This window comes from Pituophis catenifer, unplaced genomic scaffold, assembly GCF_029215685.1.
Source record: "Pituophis catenifer annectens isolate HBS135680 unplaced genomic scaffold, rPitCat1.0.hap2 SCAF_7, whole genome shotgun sequence".
NCBI lineage: Eukaryota > Metazoa > Chordata > Lepidosauria > Squamata > Colubridae > Pituophis > Pituophis catenifer.
In genome coordinates, this window is record NW_027256887.1 from 69,588,128 (window position 1) to 69,614,139 (window position 26,012).

Here is a 26,012-nt window from a genome sequence, read left to right on the forward strand (position 1 = left end):
CTGAAAGAAATATATCCCAGTGAGTTTCTATAGCTAACTACTGATTTAAACTACTGATCTGGGTTTCCAGATCCTACTGTTAAAATGTATACATCAGGGATCAAGATATTTAGTGTCTTGACATAGTAATTTCAGGGACAGTCTACAGAATTTTTGGATGACAGCAGAAGTGAAGTTCCTCTTTATTTTCTCCAATGTGATACGAGAAATATTGCAATATTATAATATTCTCATATCATGTATTATAATATAACATTATAATATTTTAATTTGTTTTATTTTTCCCCCACTATTGCCAATACTGTAATGTTTCTCCTTATTTCCATTGGCCAAGTTGATTTAAACAAACTTTAAAATGTTTGTCAAACACAAACATTTGTTAACACTGTCCAATTTCCTAAAGACCCTAGGATGAATATATTAAAAACAATGAGAAACAATATTACAGAGAAAAATATGATGTGTGTACATTAGATTTAAAAATATCTCCGGGGGCAGGGATCCAAAATCCATGTTATATAAATGACACAAAAAGTATGCAAAGGGAATCAGAACTGGATATATTTTCATGTCTTTTGGCTGAACCTAATAAAGCTATGACCCTTTTCCATTTACCCATTTAAAACCAAATTAATTTTAAGGGTGACTCGCGTTTTTTGACTAGGTGAGCATATTCCATATACCATTTGTGCTGATACTAAAATGCAAAAAAAGTATTTTTGCCTCTTTGCCTATTATTAAGATATGAGATTTTGTGTGTATGGTAGTGTGTGTGTGTGTGTGTGTGTGTGTGTGTGTGTGTGTGTGTGTGTGTGCGCGCCTTCAGTGTTGACACCTACTGACTGTCTGAACTAGTCCCTGCAGTTTTCTTGAGAAGATTTTTCAAAAGGGGCCTCCTTACTTGGGCTAAGAGAGAGTGACTGGCCCAAGGTCACTCATTTGTATTTATGGTGGGACTAAAATTCAAGTTTCTAGCCTGGTGCCTTAACCATTACACCAAACTGGCTCTCATAAGATTCATTAATTTTGCTTTATTTTTTATACGGATTTCTCTAAATGCTTGCAAGGACCCAAATAGCTCATATGCACTCCTGAATGGAGTATGTATGCGTGTGCATGAGCTGATCAAGAGGCACAAGTCCAAAAAGTACTTAGGAGTCTCCCAACTGGATCTGTGCTTCCTTAGATTATGCCTACTGTTTCAGATTTTTACCAATAATCTGTTTTAATATTTTATTTATTTATTTATTTATTTATTAAATTTTTATACCGCCCCCTCTCCCGAAGGACTCGGGGCGGTGAACAGCCAAAATTAAAAACACACAATACAAATATTAAAATGCATTAAAACAGAATTAAATTATCTTAGGCTTCACCAATTTAAAACCCCGTTACCCATAAAATTCACCAATTAAAAATTTTTAACCCAGCCCGGCTTGCTGAAATAAAAACGTCTTCAGGGCCCGGCGGAAGGTCCGGAGATCCGGGATTAGTCGTATCCCTGGGGGCAGCTCATTCCAGAGGGCGGGTGCCCCCACAGAGAAGGCTCTTCCCCGGGGGGTCGCCAGCCGACATTGCCTGACAGACGGCACCCTGAGGAGACCCTCTCTGTGGGAGCGTGTTGGCCGGTGGGAGGTTATCGGAGGCAGAAGGTGGTCTCGTAAATAACTGGGTCCTAATAGCAATGTTGCCATCTCACATTTTTCACCACCAGTTGCAGCAGCTCAACTCACCATTTGGCTCTTGCCCTACACATGGAATATTCGATAAATAAATATTAGGTTACTTGAAAAAAACAACTTTCAGCAGAATTCTACCTGACAAGAATTGATTAGAGCTGACATGGACATTTAGTCCAATGTGCCATGCATTGGTAAGTACATTATGGCATTAAGTTGTTTTCAGTTCTTGAAACTCTTGTGTAATTTGTCAGGAAAAAAACAAACAAACCAAGAGATGCAAAACAGGTGCAAAGCTACAATTACTTCAGATGCTAGTGCAAGCTGAAACAAGGTTGATTATGCATCGTTGTAACAGTTAAAAAGAGCAAAATAAATATTCCAAATTACATTCCTGATATCATGATAGGAAATAGAGGGAGGGCAAGAGGCAGGAGGAAAGGGCAAATGAGATAAGAGGGTGAAGGAATAATTCATTGCATAGGTCAAAGGACTTTATCAGATTATTGACACGGGAATGGTGAGAAACAAAGGATATTTAACATACGGCACTTTGACTCTGCAGCTGGTTAAGTGGCATGACTCAGCTAGAAGGAAAGGCCATCCATAAAGTTCCTTGGGCAGGAAGAGGGAGGGTGTATTCAACAAAACCAGTTCTGGGCATTCAGTCTAAATTCTAAGGAAATAATTGGCTTAGCCATTTCCAAGTCCTGCACCTCATTTCCCTGATAAACTGCATTGTCTTTTAACATCCTATATGGATAGTCCATAATGATTAAGATAGCAATGTTACAGGAATGTAATTTGGTGTTGGCTGGATACAGTGCTTACAATGGAAAAACAATATCAAAGCATTAAATTCTAGTCAATGATGGTAATAAAGAATATTGATTGATACTACAGAAGTATATTTCTGCAAATGTTATGGGGGGGGATCTACTTACCTCCGCTACCGGTTCGCAACAGGAGCACACACACTTCTGCACATGCACAGTTCTGCGCATGCGCAGATCATCTGTGATGACATCCAGCCGGATGGGCGGAGCCTCCCGCCACTGTTACTACCAGTTTGCAAGGACCGTACTGAACCAGAAACAACCCACCACTGGGGGGGGGGACTATGCAATACCTGGTAGTATTGCAAAATTCCCATCAGAATGCACAAGACAACTATATTTGCAGCTATATGCCAATAACCTAATTAAATTGTTTACAAAATAAGTTATGAACAAGTCTCACTCTTATGTAAATGTTCCTTTTCTCCACATGTTTTAAGCAAAATCTCCATGGATCCACATTTTGCTTCATCTGGGAGGCAAAGTATTCAGTACAAAGACACAATATTAAAAATACTCTGAACAATACTGCAAGTTCCTGGCATGTCCCCATCCAGATTTCATCATTTCTTAATTTCAGCAAAATAGCAAACTATGGCTAATTAAAGCCTTTGAAATTATGCCCAGGAAAGAGGGAGGGAAGGAGTCATGTTGGAAAGAACACTAAGAGTTCTAATATTTGATTTGTTTTTCTGTTTCTTTGTTCATTCATTCATTCGAATTTGTTGGCCATTCAATTTCAATGGACATCTCTAGCAAGTCTGATTTGATCCCCAGAAAAATATATCCAATTCTAGTCAACAGCTTGCCAGGGTTAAAGATAGCAAGGTAGGAAGAGGAAAAGCTGGAAACAGAAATGTCAGTTATACAAATATTATGCAAGTGACCATAGGAGATAAGGCTGAGAATAGGTCAGCTACCAGTGATGTAAGGACAGCAGAATGAGGTTTAGGATTTAATTCTGCATTAAATAAACATATGACAGGACTCTAAAGTGGTTGGAATGTGTTCTTTGTCTCTTTTAGGCTATTGTGACTGTAATAAAGGGGTTTTATATAGTATATTCAGATTGATTCTAGACTTTCAATGAGTACATCCAATTCCAGAGAGGACTATATGAGTGGGAAGTCCCTTGACACAGTTCCACATTGAAACTTTGTTTTGGTAGAAGATCTATAAAATATTTTTCCTCTTCTACTTTGTCAATGAGCCCAGTGAACCAGCATTTATTTACCTTTATGTGTATTCATGGGTAGTATATGACATGGATGTAGGAATTTTGACAGATACAGAGGGAAGGAATACTCAATGGGAATGGGGCATAATGATCTTACTCACTGCACTTGCTTTAAAGCAGTGTTTTTCAACCTTAACATCGTTGAGATGTCTGGATGTCAACTCCCAGAATTCCCCAGACAGTATGCTGGCTGGGAAATTCTGGGGGTTGACATCCAGACATCTCAACTTTGCCAAAGTTGAGAAATACTGCTTTAAAGAAAAACAGAAATACTGAAAACAATGGAAGTGGAAAAAATAATTTTGGAAGGAAAAATATTAAAAGCCATATGCACTGCACCAATTTTAATTTCTTTATTTGCATTACTTGGTCACTAAATATTAATTTAGCTCCCATCTTCATGAAACATAAAACTGCTCTACTGGCTGAGATTCATCTTGGTCAAAGATTCAGTTTCTCACAGTGGCCAAACAAGTGCCCTTGGACTGCTTGCAAGTGGAATAAATACAGGTAGTCATCAAGATACGATCCTAATGGAGCCTGCCCATTAGGGCTGCAAGTCACAATGGCCATTTAGCAAAACAACCTTGCTTAAATGACCTTCACCCCTACTTTCCTGATGCAGCTGTTAAACAAAAATGCACTTTGTTAACCAGAGCACAGGGTGCTTCAGGTTTGTGGGAGACCCTTGGAAGTCTAGCACAGGCCCAGTGCCACCTCTGCAGACTTCATTAAGGCAGCAAAATTAAGCAGTTTGTCCCGTAGCTGCCCTTTTCATGCATCCCCAAATGGGCAGGACAAAATGGTGGCTATTTCCAGGTTGCTTCCATGTGGCCCAGGGATAAATTGCTCAATTTTGCTGCTTTAACGAAGTCTCACCGCACTTCTGAAAGCTTCTGCAGCAATGTGCAAACCTTATTAAGGTAGAAAAATGAAACAGTTTGTCCCTAGACTGCACAGTGGTGACCCAGAAGTGGATGCTATTTTGTGCAGGTGAGATGAAATGGCAGAGATGGTGAGATGAATTGCTGCTATGCAGCTCAGGGATGTGTGCAGTGGTGGGATTCAAATAATTTAACAACCGGTTCTCTGCCCTAATGACCAGCTGGGTAGGCGTGGCTGGTTGGTCATGTGACTGGGTGAACGTGGCCAACTCGACGTCACTCACATCAAGGGGCACTTCACCTCACTTGGCCTCTTGTGACTATGGGGATGCTACAACAGTCGTAAGAGTGAAAAACAGTCATATCACTTTTTTCAGTGCCACTGTAACTTTGAATGGTCACTAAATGAACTGTTGTAAATCAAGGATTACCTGTACAAAAATACGAAAAGCTTCTTTGCTTGCAAAAAGCTGCCCTAAATACCAATCATTAGATTAGAAATACCTTCAAGGTGGAGTTACAAATCAGGCAGGGTACCAGAGCACCTTGAGGAATTAAAATAGTTAAAATGCAATTATAACTATCAGTGGTCAACTCTTGCTCATAAAGTGAAACACTTTAGCAGAGAGGACATTTAAGCTCTCCATAAAGAGCACACCCAGGAGAAGCAATCCTTAGATCAGGGGTGGGCAAATGTGGCCCTTTTACAATCTGTGGACTTCAACTCCCAGAATTCCTGAGACAGCTTGGGAGTTGAAGTCCACAGGTTGTAAAAGGGCCACATTTGCCCACCCCTGCCTTAGATTCATTTGCACCATTTAAAGATACCAGCTGGTCTCACTCACAAGATATTCTAAGGAAGTCACCCAGATTTAAGGAAAGATCACATGCATGTGTGGCTTGTCTGCCTTCCCCAACATGAAGGGGAAGATCTTGGAAGATCTGGAGATTTTCAAAAAGGCAGGTGCGATGAGTGACAGGTATGTGAGGAGGAGGCACAAGCACTGTGGGGTCCTGGCAGGATGGGATGGGGAGGCAGAGGGCTCCATAGCATCTTACATAGTTTTTAAGAAGGAATGACCACAGTGGTACTGCAGCTGCTGTAACTTTGAAATGGCACCAAACACTTAAGGAAGATCTTAAGGTTATTACTGTCCCTTGAGATGATGCCAAAAATGCTTTGAATGAACAAAACTGCTGGAAAACACTCACTGCCCAATCAACCTAATGATGATGATGATGTCATAACTTTGAATGTCCATTAAGTGACTGGTCGTACTTCAAAGATTAAAAGGTAATCTTTCCTTTTAATCCCTTCACACATATGTGCTACTCATTCCCGACTCTAGGGGGCGGTGCTCATCTCCGTTTCAAAGCCGAAGAGCCAACACTGTCCAAAGAAGTCTCCGTGGTCATCTGGCTGGCATGACTAAACACCAAAGGCACACAGAATACTGTTACCTTCCCACCAAAGGTGGTCCCTATTTTTCTACTTGCATTTTTTACATGCTAGGTTGGCAGAAGCCGGGACAAGTAACAGGAGCTCATTCTGTTATGCGGGACTAGGGATTCGAACCACTGAACTGCTTACCTTTTGATCAACAAGTTCAGCGTCTTAGCCATTGAGCCACCACTCAGTTCCTCTCCAAGTCCTCTCCAATTGTTCCCTTGCAACCAACATTTGGAGGAACACTGAGGCTTCAAGATTAGAAGCTATTGATGGATCTGTCCCCTGTAGCTAGAATTACCTCCCGAGGTCCGGACCATCCCCTCCCTATTGGCCTTCCGAAAAGCGGTGAAGACCTCGCTTTTCCTGCAGGCCTGGGGCCATTGATCTCGCTCTTGAGATCCGGCCATGAATGGTGTGAATGAGTTTTAATGTTTTTAATTTTTAAATGTTTTTAATAATGATTTTAAATGCATTGTGTGCCGCCCTGAGTCTTCGGAGAGGGGCTGCATACAAATTGAATTAATAATAAATGAAATCATAGAATTATGCCCAATGCTTCAGATGTAAACAGGTCATAGATTTAATAAGAGCATTAGAAAAGTTAGCATTTTAATTTTCACTCTCTTTCTTAATGATTTCTAACATGAAGATTGCCTTTGTAGCTGCTGTAAACTGAGCTTTTCCATTGTGCCTCCCCAATCATTTTCCTGATTAGAGATAATTCAGACCCATTAATGTGTATGTAAAGTTACTGATTCTCATCCTAATGGGCATTAGTTTATTTTTACTTAAACTGTGTTTATTTGGCTTTTAGTTAACAACCCAGTTAAAGAAATACCTGCAGAGGTCTTTATTTTATAGCTTAAGGGTATTACTAACTCACTGCTTGCCCCTAATCCAAGATCATTTGCAAGCAAGTTAAAAGCACTGATGCCACGACGTATCTTTGATTGAATCTTCTACCTTCCTTCCATTGAGAAAACTGTTCATTTATTGCTATTCTTTGTTTTCTGTTAGCCACTTGTTAACAATTTGCAAAAGAGGTGGCCTTCTTATCTCATGAGCACTGAGTTTACTCAGGAGCCTTTGATGAACGTTGTTAAAGGATTTTTGGAAAAACTAAATATATAATGTCAACAGGCTTATCTACATCCACATGTGTGGTGAAGTCCTTGGTGCTGAGTTTGTTTACTTGCAGATGTTTTGTTAGCCAACTAGGTAATAACATCACATTACCTACTGGGATAATGAAACATCTGCAAGCAAACAGCTGAGCTCAGGGAGCACCAAAAACTCCACAGTTCAACCTGGAGCTACAGATAACTTCCAAAAGGTTAGTGGGACAGATTTTCTTTTCCATGTTGATTTTCCAAAGCAGAGTGGATAGCTAGTTACAGAATATACATATATATTTTCAGTTATTGTTTCTGCCAGCTTGACTGGAACTATAAACCTATTGATCTATAATTTCCTGCAACATCCTTGAATCTCTTTTTAAAAATTAGTGTCACACTGGCTACCTTCCTGTTCTCTGGCACATTTGAGTGATAATACATAAATTTTGCTCTGCTGAAAATTTCACATTTGAGTTCTTTCCCCCCTCTGGATTTTCTCCTCCCTCTGAAGTAAAATAATGCCTTTCTTTTGTCTGCTGCACTTCTCCATTCACTGGTGACTGTAGAGCTCCAAAAAAGATTTCTCTCCTCCCACATCTGTCTCAAGGTTGTTACTTTATTAGCAGCTCTGCCGTGTTGATGCTGGAGGAAGAGCTCCCAATGAGAGGGGAACAGAGGTGGTATTCATCCGGTTTGGACCAGTTCACCAGAACCGGTAGCGGAAATCGTGGGTCGCCCGCCCTGCCCACCTGGTCCGGCTCTGTGCCATCCTGTTTAGGCACGTTTTTGAGGCCAGGTGCATGTGTGAAAGGCAGGCACATGTGCAAACCGGGCAGGTATGTGTGCAAACCGGGCATGCGTGTGTGCAAAGCAAGTGTACGCATGGCGAACCAGTAGTGACATAATCTGAAACCCACCCCTGGAGGGGAAGGTAGCATTGCAATTTTCTTAAGCAGCCTGATCTTCTACACTTGGGTGGGGGTTATCAGATCTCCATTACAGTAGAGTCTCTGAAGATGATCTGGCATAATTTCCCTTCTTATCCCCATTTCTTTTAATTGTTTAGATTCCTTCCCTGAGAAAAATCAATACCGGCTCAGTATAATCTCTTTTCTATTAAATACAAATGCAACACTTTCATGCCTTCTCTGAGGTCTCCATATCCGCTTCAAGATTCCTTTCATTACTATTTCACTACCCAATTGCTTCCCTACCTGATTTTTCTGTTTCCAATCCATTTATACAAATTGTCCCATGGTTTCCTTTAAGACTGTTGTCAAACATCAAGCTTTTGGGGAAGGCAGATGTTTGTTTTTTTTCCTTTGTGTTCTTTCCTCACAAAATCGACTAAGGTTTTACAAATTCTTGTACATTACTGGGATGCTATGCTAGTCTCTTCCTGGGGTTTTCAGTATTGTTTTCACTAATGCCCTCATTTTTTATTTTTTTTTGAAGTTTCCTCTTTTGTAATCAAATGTGATTGTATTCCACAGTGCTGGGAATTTCTCATTCATGTGTGTGCTGACAATATTATGTTCAGTTTTCTACTATTGGCTGCAACTAGCACCAGATCATTGCCACTACTTAGAATTAAGTCTAGACTTGTCTCCCCACCCCCCCCACCCCCGCTTAGTTTCAAGGCACATTCCAAGAACTAATTTACATTTGTGACCAGATATTGTCAATCATAATGATTCTACAAGGAATTTGGTCTTTCAGTGTTTTCTAGTATATTAGATTTTATACCCTCCTTGATATAAAGTCAGCTGCTTCTCCCAATGTTTCTTTGTCTTTCCTATAAAGTTTGTATCCCAAAATTTATTTATTTGATTTGTTTACTTCCCAACTTGTCCCAGGGCAGCTCCCAAAATGATTGCATTCCACCGATTCTCTTCCATTCAGTTTTTTGTTATATCCACTATATTTACAAGTTTCATTTGCCACTTTGTATTCTAAATCCCCTATTGGAAGAAATGTCCCTCTGGGTTCAGTTCCAAGTGGGGAGAAAGACATTGGAAACATGGAGACTGCTTGAAAAGCTGGTTTTATGGTGGACAGGACCACATGGTTTTGAGGTCCTGGGCAAAAAAAAAAAAAAAGCACCTGGGTGAGAGAGAGATTTATATCCTCTGTTGGGCTTTGAATTTGAGCTTGTATTCTGATTGGTTGTCACACTCCTATGGGGCCAACTTTGTAGGTTGTCTTTTGAGTTCCAGGCTTGGTTGAATCTTGCTGGTGATGTAATCTCCCCAGGTGCCATGTGGTGTGCTAGAAGGCTAATGCTACCTTTGTTGGATCTTAGATGAAGGTATTTGCTTATGAATAGACCTAGCTGTATCTTTATCTCTTAAGTGCTGACATCTGCTATTGAGGAGGTTGGGGGACTATTAAGAGTGAGTCTGCTTCCTGCCTAAAAACATGTTTCTCCATTTCTCATCCAGGGAAATACGGTATAATATTCTGCCTTTTTAATATTTCCTAGAATATTTCATTTTTCTAGGAGAAGGGTGGGTGCAAACTTCCTACACCCCCATAGAGATCTTCTTCAACAAACTATTCAGACATTGGCTTTCCTTGTTAGATGTGGGTTGTAAGCAGGAAACAATAATTTTTCTTTTCAGGGAGTTGAAGATAGTCTATATTGCTCACACATGGACTTTCATGCAGCCTTCAAAAATATGTGCAGGTTCATTTCTGGGTTTTGAAGCAGAGATGACAAACGTTGTATGTATGTATATTATAGAAAAGCAATATTAAGTCCTTCAAAACCATAACTCAAGCCTAGCCTTAGGGCACAATCCAGACAAAATTAAATGAAATCAATTGGGTATAAGCATTTTAACTGATGTACTGAAATTTCATTGATTTCAGTATCGCTTAAATGCACTTAGCTCTCCCTGAACTCTGGCTTTAATGGTTTGTGATGCAGTTGTTTGGGATAAATCCCTGCAAAGTTGGGAAGTATGTCAGCAAAAAAAAGGAAAGTGGCCTTACCATTTTTGTTATAGAAATTATGAAAACAAAATGGAATATATATTTTCCTTGACTGAATTTATAAGATCCCTCAGTGCTTCATATTGTTGCCATTTGTACTTGGTACTATCGCAAAAGACAGCAAAGTCCACACCAAACTTCCTGAAGGCAGGGATAAAAGGCCAAGTTAAATGAGCTGTCCTCTTTAAGGGACTTGGGGGAATATACTGAGCTGGGGGTAATCAGCAGTCAAGACTGAGTTCTTAAGCTTCTGAGAGGGACCCAAAAAAAAGGACAATCTAGTTCTTCCAAAAACTAGCTCTTCCAAATACAAAGAGCTTTTATTTTTAAGAACCCAACACATTTCAGAACCCAGAGCATGAGCATATGTTTCAGGGGCATTTCGGAGGCATGTGATAAATACTTTAGACATTCCAATTCTTAGAGAAAGAATCCAATCATGTATGAAAGGCTGTTATTATTTCTACAGATTGCTCCAGCTTATTCTCAGCATTTTAATGTGCAAAGTATTTATTATGCTTAATGCCTTGGGAGGAGGAGCTTGCAGTTCCAAAGAATATTGGGTAGTAAGCAATATCAGCCGCTTGCATTTCAGAAAATTGCCGTAGTTTCTCTTTTTGCATGCGCTTCCTTTTTATCTCCTATACCACAAGCCCACGGTACAAAGATACTTTTTATAGCCAGTTACAGTTTCAGTTGCAACTCATTTTGATTGATAAAAGTTAACCGAATGGAGCTGGTCCATCATTGAGATTTCTTTTGACTGCCATATTTTCTTTAGAATCTGATATTTGAGCTACATGCATTGCTCTTTAAAACATGTCTGTTTGACCTAGGTTTTTGTCCTTGGTTTCACTGATGTCTCAACCTTTTCATTCAGGGCCACGAAGTGTCAACATTTGAAACAAAAAGTAGATCCCCCTGGTGACCTAGTAAGTTCGTCAAATAACCTCAGAGCCAACCTAGATTTTTTGTTGCTATGGTCATAGGTTGAGATGGAAGCATTGATATATTTGGGAAGATCCAAAGAGTTTTAGCTTCTTAATTCTGAGTAACAATAACATATTAATATGATAAAATGATGGAGAAAATAGATTGCTTCCTGTGGGATATTTATTCATTTTGTTTATTTATTGAATTTATATTGGCACCCATTCGCCCTTGGCGACTCAAGGCGGCTTACAGAATATTGCTATACAATATCAAGCAAACATAGGGTCTATGCTTCACAAGGTAGTATGAATATAAAATAAATTAGACTCATATGTACCATTTTCAAATATGTTGGAAAAGGGATGGGATATGGATAGGATGGGATAGGATGGGATGAAAAAGGAAATAGACTAGAGAATATAATAGAACAAAGACTAGATAGAATAGATTCATACCTTCCATATCTTTTTTTCACTGAAAGAAAACTACCCATGTAGAATACTGTTCATTTTGCTCATCTACACAATAATTGAATTATAGAAATGTGCAGCAACAGCATTAAAGAGGCACATCATTACATATCATATATTATTTTTCCAGGGGTGGAGTATGAAGACAAAGCATTTATCACAAAATCAACTGTTGCTGCAATCACAGAATGTCTAGCCCAACATAGTTTTGCAAGAGAATAAAAAACTTGACTTTATGGTACTGTAGATAATAATCCCTTCCATTATTGCTTGTGACATAGTAGCTCTGGGCCATGTCTCTTCTGTTCATTGGACTTTTTAATCACTGTCTGATTACCCAGGAAACAATTCTTCATTAATGGAAATAGCAAACTTTATGTCACATAAAGGATAAATACAAACCATGCAAAAACCTGTGGTTCTCTTGGTAAGGCTTTTCAGCAGTGGTTTGTCACTATTTTCTTCTGGGGGCTGAAAGAAAGTGCCTAACTGAAGATCAGGATAAGAAGTAATGGGTGGAAACTAATCAAGGAGAGAAGCAACCTAGGACTTAAGAAGAAATTTCCTGATAGAACAATTAATCAGTGGAACAACTTGCCTCCAGAAGTTGTGGATGTTTGTTCCAACACTGGAAGTTTTTAAGAAGAGATTGGACAACCATTTGTTTGAAATGGTATAGGGTTTCCTGCCTGAGCAGGGGATTGGACTAGAAGACCTCCAAGGTCCCTCCCAGCTTTGCAATTCTAATTCTAATTCTAATTCTAATTCTAATTCTAATTCTAATTCTAATTCTAATTCTAATTCTAATTCTAATTAATTCTAATTCTATTCTCACTCAACTGGCTTTATGTCCAAGTTGAGACTAGAACTCCCAGACTCCCAAGTTTCTAGCCTGATGCTTTAATCACTACTGGCTTTCTCTTTTTATTATTAATTTCTATTAAAAGTGTTTATGTAAATTTTAAAAAGCCAAATATAAAAGCACAGAAAAAAAAGAAAGAAGAAAAGAAAAAGGGCAGAAAGGAAAGGAAAAAAGTTACTTAGAAATGACAAGAAAATCATTTTTTTCTATTTTCATTATTTTTATTTCTAAACTTCACTAAGTAAATAATATCCAATAAAATATGGGAATGTAAAACATGGATACTTTTTGTAAGCTAGTTCTACTTTAAAAAAAAAGAAATATTAAGTATCAATCTTTAGGAGGGTCTTTTCTTCAAATTGGACTGATATCTGTTTTTAATGGAAATACTGAATGCTTTTTCAAAGAAGTGAATTTCAACTTCTATGCCTGAATTATTATATTTAGATATAGTACCATACGTGAAAAGTAATCAGAAACAGGACTGAGAATATCAAGAAGGGTTATTACATATGAATCATCTCATAATGGTCAGTTATTTAACTCCTCCCTTTAACTTTTCTATGTCTGCAATAGCTAATCAGAAGCCAGAAATACCTAAACAATTTTTTTTTTCTGCAGAATTAATGGAAACCAAGGGCTTTGTTTACTTCTCACTATTTCAGTGTAAATTATACATGTTGAATTTGTATGGTAAGGTCAGGGATCAATCATATTTTCATTGTGTAATCTTGTACAAACGTCAATAAATAGTTTTAAATGACAAAACCTTATGAAATCATAGTAGCTCAAGTACTCTGAAATTGCAATACCTTGCTTGAAATCTTACAGCAATTAATTATCTTTACTCTCAGATCTGAGAATGTAAAAACTCATGAAATTTGATATGCCTGTGATGGTCATGCCATTGTTCAAACTCTTTAAAACTCTAAATATTAATTTTATTTAATTTTAGAGGACAATGTTCACTGTGCTAATGATTCCCTACCTAAATTGATAGCTTTCCTGACCTACTTTCACTGGTCATGCTGGCTGAAAATTAGTAGACTTATATACCACTTCACAGTGCTTTACAGCCCTCTTTAAGTGGTTTACCTTTAAGAGTTAACCTATTACCCCCCAACAATCTGGGTCCTCATTTTACCGACCTCGGAAGGATGGAAGGCTGAGTCGACCTTGAGCTGGTCAGGAACGAACTCCTGGTAGTCAGCAGAGTTAGCGTCAGTGGTGAAATCCTACCAGTTCACACCGGTTCAGGTGAACTGGTAGCGATAAATGCTACCAGTTCGGCGGACCGGTAGTAAAAAAAAAGTTACCGGTTGGTCCAAACCAGTATTTCCGACAATCAGCTGTGCCACGTGATTTAAAATTGCTAGAAAGCAGGAAATACTGCTTTCTAGTGAATCTAAATTGCGCGGCACAGCTGTCCCCCATCCTCACTGTTCTACTTACCTTCCCAAGCCTTTTTCCATGCGCAGCATGCGTTTGGCGTGCACTGCGCATGTGTGCACAGCGTGCATTTGGCATGCACTGCACATGCACACACATGCAGTGTGTGTTTGGCATGCACTGTGCATATGCGGTGTGCACTTGGTGTGCACCACGCATGTGCGGACAGCGAACCGGTGGCAAACTGGGAAAGATTTCACCACTGGTTAGCCTGCAATACTGCATTTTAACCACTGCGCCACCACAGCTCTTATGTCGTATTAGAGAAAAATTATACTGACTTTAGAAAAGAAATTATTTCTATTAGGCATTATAACAGATGGCTATAGCAAAGGGTCAATATTCCTAGTACTACAAATTCTGACGGCATCGAGAATGTTAAATGCACAGCAATGGAAGTGTGAAAACACCCCTTCAGAAAAGGAGATAATAAGGAAGATATTAGTATGCACAGAGATGGTTAGATTAACGTTAGAATTAAAAAACAAAGGAGAGTCAGAATATTATGACACATGGAACAGATTTTATCAATGGCTGGAAGCACGAGGTGGGAGTCGGAACACGAAAAAATTAGGCTAAGCAGACCCGGAATGAGATATTATATATGTATCAGAATGAATACATTGGTCAAAAATAATTGTACAAGACTAGCACTGTGTAAGTAACATATGTGTTATTTGTCTTTCACATTTTTGCTAATGCTTGAATCATGCTTGAATTGCTATGTTCTGTCAGGTAGACCAGACTTGAATACTGAAGTTATGAATACTAAAACTCCTTTTATGATGATAAGGTGACAATAATAGAATCTTGCAACTCTGAATGTGTGTCCCTCCTCTGCCTTTCCCTTATAGAGAACTAGGAAGAGTCAAGAACGAGACATTTTCTCAAATTCCATTCCTGCTTTGGACTCTTATCTCACCATTGCCTTGGCTATAGCTCTTTCTCCTGTTCCTCAAGGCTATTCTCATAGTTTTACAGAGAAGACTTATAAACATTACATTATCTCAATGTCTAGCCAACCGTTATTTCTTCCTCACTAAATTCATATATTACTAGTTAATTATGGTTTATTATGTCACAACTGAATATATTTATATACCAATCAAGTTTACAAACCAAAGTAGCCATATTCATATGATATTGTAAGGCAAACCCAAACAAAAACATTAGAGCATAGCAGCTATGTAAATTAGGACATCCTAAATCCCACCATCTGCTTCTGTTACAAGGAATATGCTTCATAATAAGCAGCGTAGGAAGTTAGCACCCACCCCTCTCGAAAGAATGAAATATTTTAGGAAATATTAAAAATGCAGAATATTATATTTCCCTGGATGAGAAATGGAGAAACATGTTTTGAAGACAAAGCATCTCCCTGCCCCACACTTTGTCAATGGGCCATTAAGGCCTGAGCCAGTCTATTCTACATAACAAAGATCTACAGGCAGAGCCAAAATAGGAATCCCAAAGCCCTTTCATTACACCATCACCCAGCAAGGCTCAAGCAAACTTGGACTCAGGACAGCCTACAGAGTTGCCCCTGCATGGCCCCATGGGAGTCTGACAGCCAATCAGAGTGCATTTCTTGCACAGGAGTGTGAGGCCCCGGTGCGGGGCCCAAGACAGGGTATAAAATCCTGACGTTCTTAACAACTATCGTCCAGTCTCCAACCTTCGCTTTTTAGCGAAGGTTGTTGAGTGCGTGGTGGTGCAGCAATTCCCTCAATTCCTGGAGGAAACAGACTACCTCGATCCTTACCAATCTGGTTTCAGGCGTGGTCACAGCACGGAAACAACATTGGTCACCCTAGTAAATGATCTCTGGCGGGCCAGGGATGGGGGCTGTTCCTCCATCCTGGTCCTTCTTGACCTCTCAGTGGCTTTAACCAGGGAGGCCTTCGCACAGGTGCATCTTGTGCGCCAGTTGCGCCCTTTTCTAGACCGGGATGCCCTTGTCACGGTCACTCACGCCCTCATTACCTCTAGGTTGGACTACCGTAACACCCTCTACATGGGGCTGCCCTTGGGACGTGTCCGGAGGCTCCAGCTAGTCCAGAATGCAGCCGCGCAGGTAATTACGGGGGCTTCTCGATACTCCCGTGTAACAGCTCTCCTGCGTGAGCTGCACTGGCTGCCGGTGGCGTTCCGGATTCATTTCAAGGTGCTGGTGCTTACCTATAAAGCCCTTCATGGCTTAGGCCCGGGGTACTTGCAGGACCATCTCCTGCTGCTCTCCCATCGTCCCATGCGCTCCCCCAGAGTGGGCCTCCTCAGGGTGCCGTCGGCCAAACAATGTCGGCTGACGGTCCCCAGGGGGAGAGCGTTCTCTGTGGGAGTCCCGACCCTCTGGAATGGATTGCCCACCGAGCTCAGGACAGCCCCCGACTTCCTTTCCTTCCGTCACGAGCTGAAGACGTGGCTCTTCCGTCAACACAACTGATCCGTTTGGGTGTACACTGTTATAATTTTAAACTGTTTTAATTGGGCTGTTGATTTTAATTTAATTTTATTGTGATTTGTATTGGAAATTGTCAGCATATAAATCGCAATAATAAATAAATAAATAAATAAATAAATAAATAAATAAATAAATAAATAAATAAATAAATAAATAAATAAAACCGAGGGACTCTCAGGATCTGTTCCCTTTTTTCTCTTTCACCCAGAGGTGGGTTCCAGCAGGTTCTGACCAGTTCTGGAGAACCGGTAGCGGAAATTTTGAGTAGTTCAGAGAACCGGTAGTAAAAATTCTGACTGGTCCTGCCCCCATCTATTCTCTGCCTCACAATTCTCAGCTGATTGGGAGGAAATGGGGATTTTGAAATAACCTTCCCCTGCCACGCCCACTAAGCCACGCCCACCAAGCCACACCCACAGAACCGATAGTAAAAAATTTTGAAATCCACCACTGCCTTCACCCAACATCTTGAAGCATGTGATCGCTTTTCCTGCTCAGGAACTCAAGCCATGTGGTCCTGTCCACCATTAGAAAACCATCTTTCCAAGCAGTCTCCATGTTTCCAATGGCTTTTTCCCCACTTGGAACTGAACCCAGATGGACATTTCTTCCAAAAGCTGAGAAAAAGATAGATGAGAGAAACAACCATAGGAAGGCCAAATTTGAAAGAAGGTCATTCCCTGATTTTTTTTGCTACTAGAGGAGGAAAGAAAGATGGCGCCTGTCTGTTTCATTATCTCTACCAAAATGAATTCTGGTCCCAAATCTAATAGAGGAAGTGGTCACTGGATCTTTATAAGCCATGTCAGCATCTCCTTCTGCTTCTAAGGGCATCAAACTACTTTGGAGGTAATTGAGACAGACACACCTCTATCTTGCAATTTACACCGTAGTCTGCCTCCAAACATCTGCAATATTTAATAGTAAAACTGGCTCTGGTTGAAAGTGAAATCTTATCTCTCATATAATTTGTAGGCATTTTGTTTCTTCCTAAATGCTTTGTTTGGATGAGTTGGCAAAATTCTCCATGCATCTCAGCAGTTACTGCTTAGGTTTAAATTTCCACTAAGTTCCTTTTCCATTGATCTGCAGCAAAAAAGCCAATTAACCAAATTAACCATAACCTATGTGTGTTGGTTGGTTTACAAAGCAAGCAAATTCATAGCTCCATTTTTTTTCCTAAGCTTTTAAAAAGCCACTCAGATGGAAATGCCACTGCAGTCGATGTTCCTCCAGGGCTGAATCAAGAACAATGAATTATTAATCTGCATGACAATTTTCATGATAGGAAGCAGTGGGAAAACCAAAGAGGAACTGTGTGTTTTAGAAATTCCCTGTTTGGGCTAGTTTACATTTGATTGTAGCTTTTATGAAACTCATTTAAAATTTATGATGGCCCTTATCTGAAAAAACATTTTTCATTCTTCTGCCTTATACAAACAATAGGCTTTACAAACCAAATGTTTGTAAAATGTGTGTGTGTGTGTGTGTGTGTATATATATATATATATATATATTTCACAGGCAGTCACAGTGCTGATACAATGATGATGATTTAAAAGCTGCTATTTTAATAAAAGAATTTTTTCACAGTGGTTTTACCAGGTCAACCAACAGTCCAGCTACTGTAAACGTATTTTCCTGGTTCATATGTTTCCTCCCATCTGTTTTTCAAATTAGCTATAGAAATGGTTTTATGAGGGAGTCTCATTAATAGCATTTTGGCTGATTTAAGACGTTGATGATTATAATGACGATGGGGAGGATGACAATGGTTCTTACCACTTGTAGTCATTGTATAATCCTCTAGATGCAACTTATTGTGGGAAAAAGCAGAATGCTAATTAATTACACTTAATATAATAACAATAAATTAATAGGAATTCCATAATATTCCAGAATTCTCTGAAAGGATTACTAATCCAGTTCTTCTTCCCTTCCCCTTAGAATGTGCCTATTCTGTAGATATGGCTTTTCAAAAAATAGCTTCTCACAATTCTGCTTTCATGACCTCAGCTTTCACAGAAACAGAAAGAAGCTAGCTACTTTTCTCGAAAACAGATTTTATGAATCTGCACAGGCATAATATTCTTGTTGCCTTCTTCTTTTCTCTTCTGAAGAAATTAGAAAGGGAAGGAGGCGGGGGGACAAATATTGCTGGGAGTGCAATATATATTGCTGAGGGGTGGCAATTAAATTGGGGGGTGACATATATATTGCTGAAACAAAGAAGACACAAGCAAGCAACTTTGCCTCAATACGTTCATTTCAGAAGTGGCTACATTCAGGTTTGATTTCTGCAATGTTGGCTTATTTAAGCTTTCTGAAACATGCCTTTTAAAGCTAACACAGGTCCACATAAAACAATTTACAAAAGATACATTTTCCAGTACTGCCAGTGCTACTGGAATGTTGGGTGGCAAGTATAATTAAACTGCATTTAAAAAACAATAAAGTACATGATTTTTTAAAAAAATCCCTAACCCACTTAGTGTCCTAGATTAAGAACGTCACTGCACCCTCATCTAGGCTGTGACAATGCTGCAAATGTACACCTTCGGCTGGAACAGATTGTCTGCTCTACCACCAGGCTCAGAAACGGGTGTGGGACGATTTACTGTTAATAAGCTCCCACTTTCTTCCTTCTAGTCAAGATGCAGAACATCTAATGTAAGCCAATTTATTTTGGCATCTGAAACACAAATTCAACAAGCACATCCTCTCCTCCCTGACTGAATAATTAACACAGCAAAATTTAAATGTAAGAGTTTTCTGTCTTTTCATGATAATACAAACCAGCTGTTTGAGGTGACCTTCTCAGCCTTTTAGCTGCTCCCTCCAGAATATGAACGAAACCCAACACTGTTTGACAGCCTTTTCTTAGTCACTCTGAACAATATTACAAATGGCTGCAAGAATTAAACTGGTCAGATTTCTGAAACCTATTTTCACCACTGATGTTCCAGATGTTCTAGCCTAGGGGTAGGCAATTGTGGCTCTTTTACAACCTGTGGACTTCAACTCCCAGAATTCCTGGGAGTTGTAAAGGGGCCACAATTGCCCACCCCTGTTCTAGCCCTACCTTGAGATGCCAAAATTGTACCTAGAACCTTCTACAGAGTACAATGCATGTCTTCTCCTGCCCCATCCTTGTAGATCAGATTTACAGTCTAGTTTTTCCAGGTCAATTACTGCTTTACTAGCTATGTGTTATGTTTTTCCTATGTTCTTGGAAAAAATAGCAACCAGCTTCAAGAATCAGCCGCCTTTGGTGCTTCATATGCATCACAACACCAATAATTATACTTGAGTCGGAGAAGGATTAATCTTTCTATTAACAGCTAACTGGAAGAAAAGAATTTTGACTTGCAACTAGAAGGAAATAGGAAAGGCCTCTAATATGATTTATTTATTTATTTAAGAAAATTAATATGCTTGCACAACATAACTCTGAGCAGTTCACAGCAACAATAAAACTATATAAGAAAAAAGATCCAAAAAACCCAGCACCCAATGCCCTAAAGCAACAGTCCCTAATAACAACAGAGCACAACTGGGCTGCAACACCAGAGCCAGGTTGGTCTAGAGATTAAGGCACCCAACTAGAAAGCGAGATATTGTGAGTTCTAGTCCTGCCTTAGCAAGGAAAGTCAGATGGGTTTTGTGGGCGTGGTTTGGTGGGCATGGCAGGGGAAAGATACTATAAAATCTCTATTCCCTCCCCGTTCCAGGTGAAAGATACTGCAAAATCCCCATTTCCTTCCGATCAGCTGGGACTCGGGAGGCAGGGTCAGCCCGAAGTGGTATTTACCGGTTCTCCGAACTACTCAAAATTTCCGCTACCGGTTCTCCAGAACTGGTCAAAACCTGCTGAATACCATCTCTGGATTGTTTTGTGGGGCAAACAAGAGGAGGAAAGTGTGTTAGATTTGTTTGCCACCTTGAGTTATTTGTAAAAATTGATAATAGAAATTTAATAAATAAATAAATATTCAAGGATCAAATATATGATCAAGAATGAAAGCAATAAATATAAAATAAGTATCTGGAATAACGGGATATACAGAGATGGAGAGAGAGAGAGAGATAGCACAAATGCTTTGTGGAAAAACAATTTTTAAATGGATGAAATACCAGTCTTGGAAATTATTACCATTAACTTTGAAGTGCAATTTTCATTCTAGTTTTAATGAGAACCTTTAACCACCAGAAAAACATTCTTGTAGTCTTTTCACACTTTCTTTTGCAATGAACATCAAGAAGAGCAAAAAACATCTAGACGTCAAGGTTAAAGCAATCAACTGAACTGTTTAGAATATTAAATTGAGCAGCTATAGCATTTTGAACAGTGTCCTATGCTAGTTTAGTTATAATTCCTATCATCGGCAGAGGCAGAATACTTTTAAATGCCAGAAGAAGAGAGAAGAGAAAGTAACACAAAAGGATTATTGAATTAATACACAGTTTATGAATTTTCCAGTAGTAGCTTAACATTGTTAAGAAATAATATTAATGTACATTGTTTAACCAACAAAAAAGCTTGTGTATTAATTTTAATACAAGTTACATAACATAGGGACCGTTTCATGTAAGTTAGCAAAATAACTGTTGCAAATATAATATAAAATACTTACAGAAAAACAAATACAACTAAAATTTGCCTGAAAATATATACACTTTAAAGAACAAAATGCTTTAAAATCCTTTTCTTTGACCATTATCAAGAAAACAAATATGAAGACAAAATGTATGGATCACCTTTTTCTGTAATGGCAACATAGATTTGCCCATCCAATGTTGTACAATAGTTCTCACAACTATACTTTTCTCCTTAAGTTTCTGATAAGATTTCTTATGTCGACCTCCGGGTATTTCACTGTGCACTGAAGACCCTGTTGTTCTGCCAGGCCGGGCTATCGACATGATAATTTTAAATTGGGGTATTTTAAATTTCTGGGGTTTTAAATGGAGTCAAATTTATTTAATAATTTTAAATTTTAAATTGATGTTTGTCTTGTGTTTTTAAATAGGCTGTACACCACCCTGAGTCCTTCAGGAGAAGGGCGGTATAGAAATAAAATAATAATAATAATAATAATAATAATAATTATTATTATTATTATTATTATTATTATTATTATTATTATTATGTTAAGGATATAACTTTGGAGAATGTATAGATTCATTCTTTTAATGTTGTTTTATTACATTATTATAGAACATAAGTAGTACATTATATTATTTAGGTACAGCGGTTTTTTATGCGGTGTTGAATGAAGATTATTAAAAATTTTAATGTTTAGATAACTTAAACCTTTAAAGACAAAGGGGAAAAGTTTACATCAATGTTTACTATGATTTCTAAAATGTTAATGTTAATAAGCATAACATTGTTTAAATTTACAATTACCGCTAACTGTTTAATTCATATATGTCTCCTTAACAACAGTATGACTACTATAGAATCAGTCTCACAATCCTATAAATTTCTACCTAATATAGCAATGTTAAGACAAGCCCAAATGAAATCAATTCATTTTCGAACTTTTGAATTATATCTCTAAAATGGCTAAATTGTTAGATATATAGAATGAAATTAAACAGAACTTTAGTCTGGCCCAGCAACACATAAAATGCCTTACCTCATTTGGATCCTGCTGGTCTCGCAAGGTACTTATATTCTTGATGAGATTGATAAAAAATCCATTCACTTCATCTCGTTTCTTATTTGGCAAAATGCGAAGTAGCGGGATCATTATAAATGGAAATGCGACTTTAATAGAATTTTGAAAGAGCAACATTAGCAGTTGTTCAATTATCAATTAATGCAATTAATCCCAATCCTTAACTTCAGACTATTCTTTCTTCTAAATTGAGAAACCTACTTTTCTCCCTTTTTAACTTTTTTTAATGATCTAGCTTATCTTCTAAAAAAACTGAGATAATTTCAGTAAAAATAAATCAAGGTTGTTCCAATTGATAACATTGTCCAAAACGATTTTGCTGCATTAGATGCTGAAACACATTTAATGCATGACAAGGCTTTTAAAAAAAAAATTCCTAGGAGTTGTGATGTATGATGGCTATAAAACACGATTGGGAGGTTACAAATTCATACCCATTAACTTGTCTTGCTCTGAAATCCAGTCTGCCTCACTCACTAATATCTGCATATTCTTCACAAACAATATTTACAGAGTCCTGAAACAATTAGAAGGTCTATCTTATGGCTGTGGCAAGGTTTTGTGTAAATGTACCATTTAATTAATGAACCATGAAGCAGGAGGTCAGTGAAGACTTTTCATATCAGAAATTTGCCCTGAAATATTTGTCTTTTACAGGAACTATCTTGCTGGGTTATTACGAATATCTTATTTATGTTCTCTGCACCAATTTGAAGCTTAATTGGTGTTTCTTATGTAAGCAGCCAGTACTTTAAAGTGAAGAACAATGAATTTCTGTTTTACACAGAGTGACTATTGTAATATAGATGGATTCAAAATAAAAGTAAATAATATATATATATATATAAAACTGCTTTCCCATACACAGAAAGGCAACTTGTATTTGAATTCCATTTGTGTTTACTTGGAAGTAAGTCACCATGGGAAGCATATTCCCATGAAAATATTAGTAAGATGTTATTATATTTTAGCCACACTGAAACTGGGACATTCAAGAAGGAAGTTATAGCAACAAAGACACCAATATTGCCACTTGCAAAAAACAGCATAGTAGATATTCACTGTTCATTTTCACTGACATTTGTTAAATAAAATATAAAGTAGCATTGTTAAAGAGATATTTTCTTTTATACTTATTTCAAATATTTAACTTTGTGGCAGTTACAGTATTTGATGGTATACCCTTTTCTTTTTGATGATTTTATATCGCCTACATCCAATCAGTACTGCTAATAAAAATACCGTATTCTTAAGGATGGGATGGAGCGCTAAGGCGAAATCTGGAAAAAAATCAGTTTAAAAGTTGGCATTCAGGAACAACAGGTAGTCCTTGCATAATGATGGTAATGGAGACTGGAATTTCCGTTGTTAAGTGATGTAGACATAAAGCATGATGTCGGATGGCCGTTGCTTAGCATTGGCCATCCCAGCAGTCCTTGTTTTCATCATTAAGTGAGGATTGTGGGTCATTAAAGAGGATCTCTTTGCCTCTTCCTGCTGGTTTCCAAGAAGCAAAGTAAATGGAAAAACTGGCAGGAAGTTGAAAGTCCTGAGTGATTAGTATACAGGGCAGTGGGTGGGTCTCAATGCAGTCAGAGCATAGCCATGGAGGGGGGAGTGTGCAGATGGCAGCTGCCACAGTACATGAACACAGATGGGGGGAGTTCATTGATGGCTGCCACTTCATTTCGCAGACACAACCAGCTGGGCAGGCCCTGCTGAGTGCAGGCAGGAGTGCTGCAGATGGCCACACATTACACAGCAGAAGATCCCTGGGATCTTGTATCCCACAGCCATGCTCTTTGAGGGAAAAAGCAGAGGGAGTAACTTGAGACCCTTTGTGCTGATTTGCCTATTAACTTTGCTTGTGGGAGGCTGGCAAGGAAAGTCATAAATGAAGATAACGTGACTGTGGGATCCTGGGACTGCCTGTCATACTTGAGAGCTGGTCGCCAAAGGCCCAATTGCAATTCTGGGACAGCCAGAATTCTGAGGACCAGTCGTAAGTACCGTTCATTCAGCACCATCAGAAACTGAACAGTCACTCAACAGATAGTTATTAACCAAGGACTATCTGCAGATCTCAGCCCATCTTGATCTTGCAGGTTTAATTAACCCTATATCATGTACCGAATAATTTATTTTGGAGCAGAAGAAAGAGGACAACTAGAAAGCATTACTCAGATCCCAGAAAGCTTCTTCTTCAAATATGGATGGGATTTGAGGAATGATAGAAACAGGAAATTAATGGATTACATGTAATTTCAGTCTATTGAACAGGAGACGTGGAGAATGGTTGCCTGCAGCAAAGATCATTGACCACATCCTCTGTAATTTTTTACAATTATTAAATCAAGGAAAAATAACAAGGTTTTGTTTTGATATCTCCCAAAGGTTTCCCAACTTTCTCAGAGACTCGATACCTTGCAAAGCAACTAAGAAGATGGTCAGGCATCTCTAAATGCAAATTAGACGTGAAGTCGCATCATATCTAACAGCAGAAGAGCTGAGAAGTTGTGCCAGCTTTTGAAACTTTCTTAGTTTCCTCCGATATTCTTCAAATGTTTTGATCATCCATTTGGATTAAATGTGGAAGAATAGATGCAGTCGCCAATGTGAGATATACTTACCAGCAAGGATGAGAAGAGGTTTAAATATGAAAGGTTCAAAGAATCTTCTGGTGTACTTAACAAAAATGTCATTAGGAGTCTTCTGAGAATTAACACGGGTACCAAAAGCTACACTTGCAACAATATCCAACATGAAGCAGCCATAATTCCTACAACAAATTCAAAAACATGGATGTTAACATGTTGTTTTTTTCATTACATCTTATTTTTATTACATTATAATATCTTATTATGCAAGGCATTTTGGGGGGGAGAAGTGTCAAAACTCATATCATAGCATCAAGAGTTATTTATAACAACTTGCCAGACTATATATATAGCTTCTTTAATGATGATTTTTAAACTGTATTTATAATTCTTGTTTTATGAAAAAAAAATTCTATACAATACTTTAAAACCATAAAATTGAAAACCAGAGTTTCTTATGTATGGTTCTAAATGCAGCACCACACATATTATCATAATGAAATCTGATGAACAGCTGGAAATCAGTTCCTCCCTCCTTTCTCTAAACAGAATTTTCAAAGAGTTGATTCATCATTTGATGCTTCCCAGATCAAGTGATAATTGCATTTATGAATGTGACATCACAAATACAATTCCAGAATGGATTTTATTTAAGATGTCAATGGCAGTGAAAACATTTTACATATTCAGTTGCCAGTAACTAGGTACTGAAATGAATGTAATAACATCTTTTCATTTAAAAAATAAAATAACATTAATTGCTTTAATTTTTTTTAAATGATATAAACAATAGCTAAAGTCCCTTTCTTCTGCAGAAAGAGCAACTAAGGTGGTATTCAAGAGCTATTGATCAGTAATACATGGATTAAAAAAATATAAACGTAGCATCATTTAAATAGTACTTTAATTCTTAAAACCTTTTTTTAAAAATCACTATATACTATCCAGAAATAGATTTTACTCATTTATTTTCAAGAAAAAAATCATACTGAATCAGCCTGTCTGAAATGTTCTTTTTACCACTTAGTAGACATTTTTATTAACTTAATGACCCCAAATTATCATAAAACAACAACATAGAATAATAGAGTTGGAAGGGACCTTGGAGGTCCTCTAGTCCAACCCCCAGACTCTTTCTATTCAAGCTGGTTCCTTGGAGTAATCAGTCAGTCAGTCGTTTAACTTCAGTCACTGACCAGCAAAGCAAAACAAAAGAAGTCACATTTAGTCCCATGAAGAACTTTATAATTTTCAGAATCTTTGCCTGAGTGGATTTCACTCTCTTGCTTCTCTATTCTTTTTTCTCTGTGCATCATGTCTCTTGGATAATAAATCTGCAGGAAAGAACTAGGACCATTGTG

The 26,012-nt window shown here is 38.2% G+C and overlaps 1 protein-coding gene across 1 annotated transcript in view; it reads right to left on the reverse strand.

Moving 5' to 3' along the window:
• TBXAS1 (thromboxane A synthase 1) overlaps window positions 1-26,012 on the reverse strand; it is a 265,207-nt gene that overhangs the window by 76,033 nt on the left and 163,162 nt on the right. The window contains exons 7-8 of the mRNA XM_070948077.1: window positions 24,685-24,833; window positions 22,013-22,143 (exon numbers count right to left, since the gene is read on the reverse strand). Coding sequence (XP_070804178.1) covers window positions 22,013-22,143; window positions 24,685-24,833 — 280 coding nt within the window. The remainder of the gene's footprint in view (window positions 1-22,012; window positions 22,144-24,684; window positions 24,834-26,012) is intronic.